This window comes from Capsicum annuum, chromosome 6 (genome assembly GCF_002878395.1).
Source record: "Capsicum annuum cultivar UCD-10X-F1 chromosome 6, UCD10Xv1.1, whole genome shotgun sequence".
Classification (NCBI taxonomy): domain Eukaryota; kingdom Viridiplantae; phylum Streptophyta; class Magnoliopsida; order Solanales; family Solanaceae; genus Capsicum; species Capsicum annuum.
Window position 1 is genome coordinate 187516288 of NC_061116.1, and position 1474 is coordinate 187517761.

The 1474-nt window shown below is 38.3% G+C and overlaps 1 protein-coding gene across 1 annotated transcript in view; it reads left to right on the plus strand.

The window, feature by feature from the left end:
* Nucleotides 1-304: 304 nt before the first annotated feature.
* Nucleotides 305-1474, plus strand: part of LOC107872858 (geraniol 8-hydroxylase) — a 31197-nt gene continuing 30027 nt past the window's right edge. The window contains exon 1 of the mRNA XM_047413607.1: nt 305-1237. Within this exon, the coding sequence (XP_047269563.1) occupies nt 329-1237 (909 nt within the window). The 5' untranslated portion in view covers nt 305-328. The remainder of the gene's footprint in view (nt 1238-1474) is intronic.

The window sequence follows — 1474 nt, forward strand, 5'->3', positions numbered from 1 at the left end:
TTTAAGGATAGTGGGTGCTTAAAATATTTTAAAAAGAAAATCACCTCAATGAGGTTTGAGAACCCAAGACCTCCTTCCAATGAAGCACCTTAAGATCGATCCAAATATCAATGCACGCAACTAACTTTTTGTTATAGTGGGTGCTTTAATATATTTTATACCTATTTTTATATATTTTTTATGTAATTATACCTATTTCGCGTCGAATTTAGTGATTGCCGAAACACCCCAAAATAGAACGTAGGTCCGCCCCTGGCTGTATTTATGGTCAACCGTTAAACTGTAAATCTGTATTCTATATAATTAAGGAGTGGAGCATCCTTTCCAAATGTCCCCAAAGGCCCACGTACGTAACTTAGCAAACATGGAACTCCCCATCCTTGTTATCCTCTTCATCTCATTTTTTTGGTTCATCATCAAGCCATATGTCCAATCTAAGTCCAAAAAGCTACCACCAGGTCCTACTGGCCTCCCAATAGTTGGTTCATTATTCGAACTAGGTTCAAAGCCAAACCAATCATTAGCACAGCTAGCCAAAACACATGGCCCTCTCATGACTCTAAAATTGGGCTCACTCACCACCATAATTGTGTCCTCAGCCGATGTAGCCAAAGAAATCCTCCACAAACACGATGAAACTTTCTCAGCACGTATAATCCCCGGCGCAGTCGCCGCGCAACCTAACCCTGAATATACGTTAGCATGGGTCAACGGTGATCATACATGGAAAAAAAAGAGAAGGTTCCTTAGTACACAAATGTTTAATAATCAACGTCTCGATTTGCTTCAAGAACTTCGTCACCAAAAGATGGAACAACTAGTGAACCATATAAGGAGCCAGTGCGACACTGGCTCCCCTGTTGATATTGGACGTGTCGCGTTTGCGACCACGTTGAATTTAATATCCAACACGATTTTCTCGATCGATATGGTCGATCCGGAGTTCAAAACGGCTCATGAGTTTAAGGAATTAGTGTGGACCATTATGGAGACTGCTGGGGTACCAAATTTGTCTGATTATTTTCCAGTGCTAAAGTGGCTAGATTTGCAAGGAGTGAGACGTCGTATAAGGCCAGCTTATTTAAGATTGCATGAGATATTTGAAGAACAAATTGAAATGAGAATACAAGCTAAAGCTGAAGGGATGAAGAAGAAAGGGGATTTCTTGGATGTACTTCTTGATCAATGTGAAGATGATGGTTCTGGATTTGGTTCAGATTTCAAACCTCTCATGGTGGTAAGTACTTTTCCCCCTTAAGTTTGGATTTTGAGTTTTCCTATATCGTCACATCTTCCTATAACAATGATTTACCATAACAATCTTTCACTATAATGATAAATTCTTTTTGAAATTTATATTATATGATATTATTTCATTGTTTATAACAACATTACGCTACCACATTTGAAAAAACAGGAGAAAATGACGTCACTTGTTGACTTGTTCAAGTACAATTATTAATTAATTTCATTA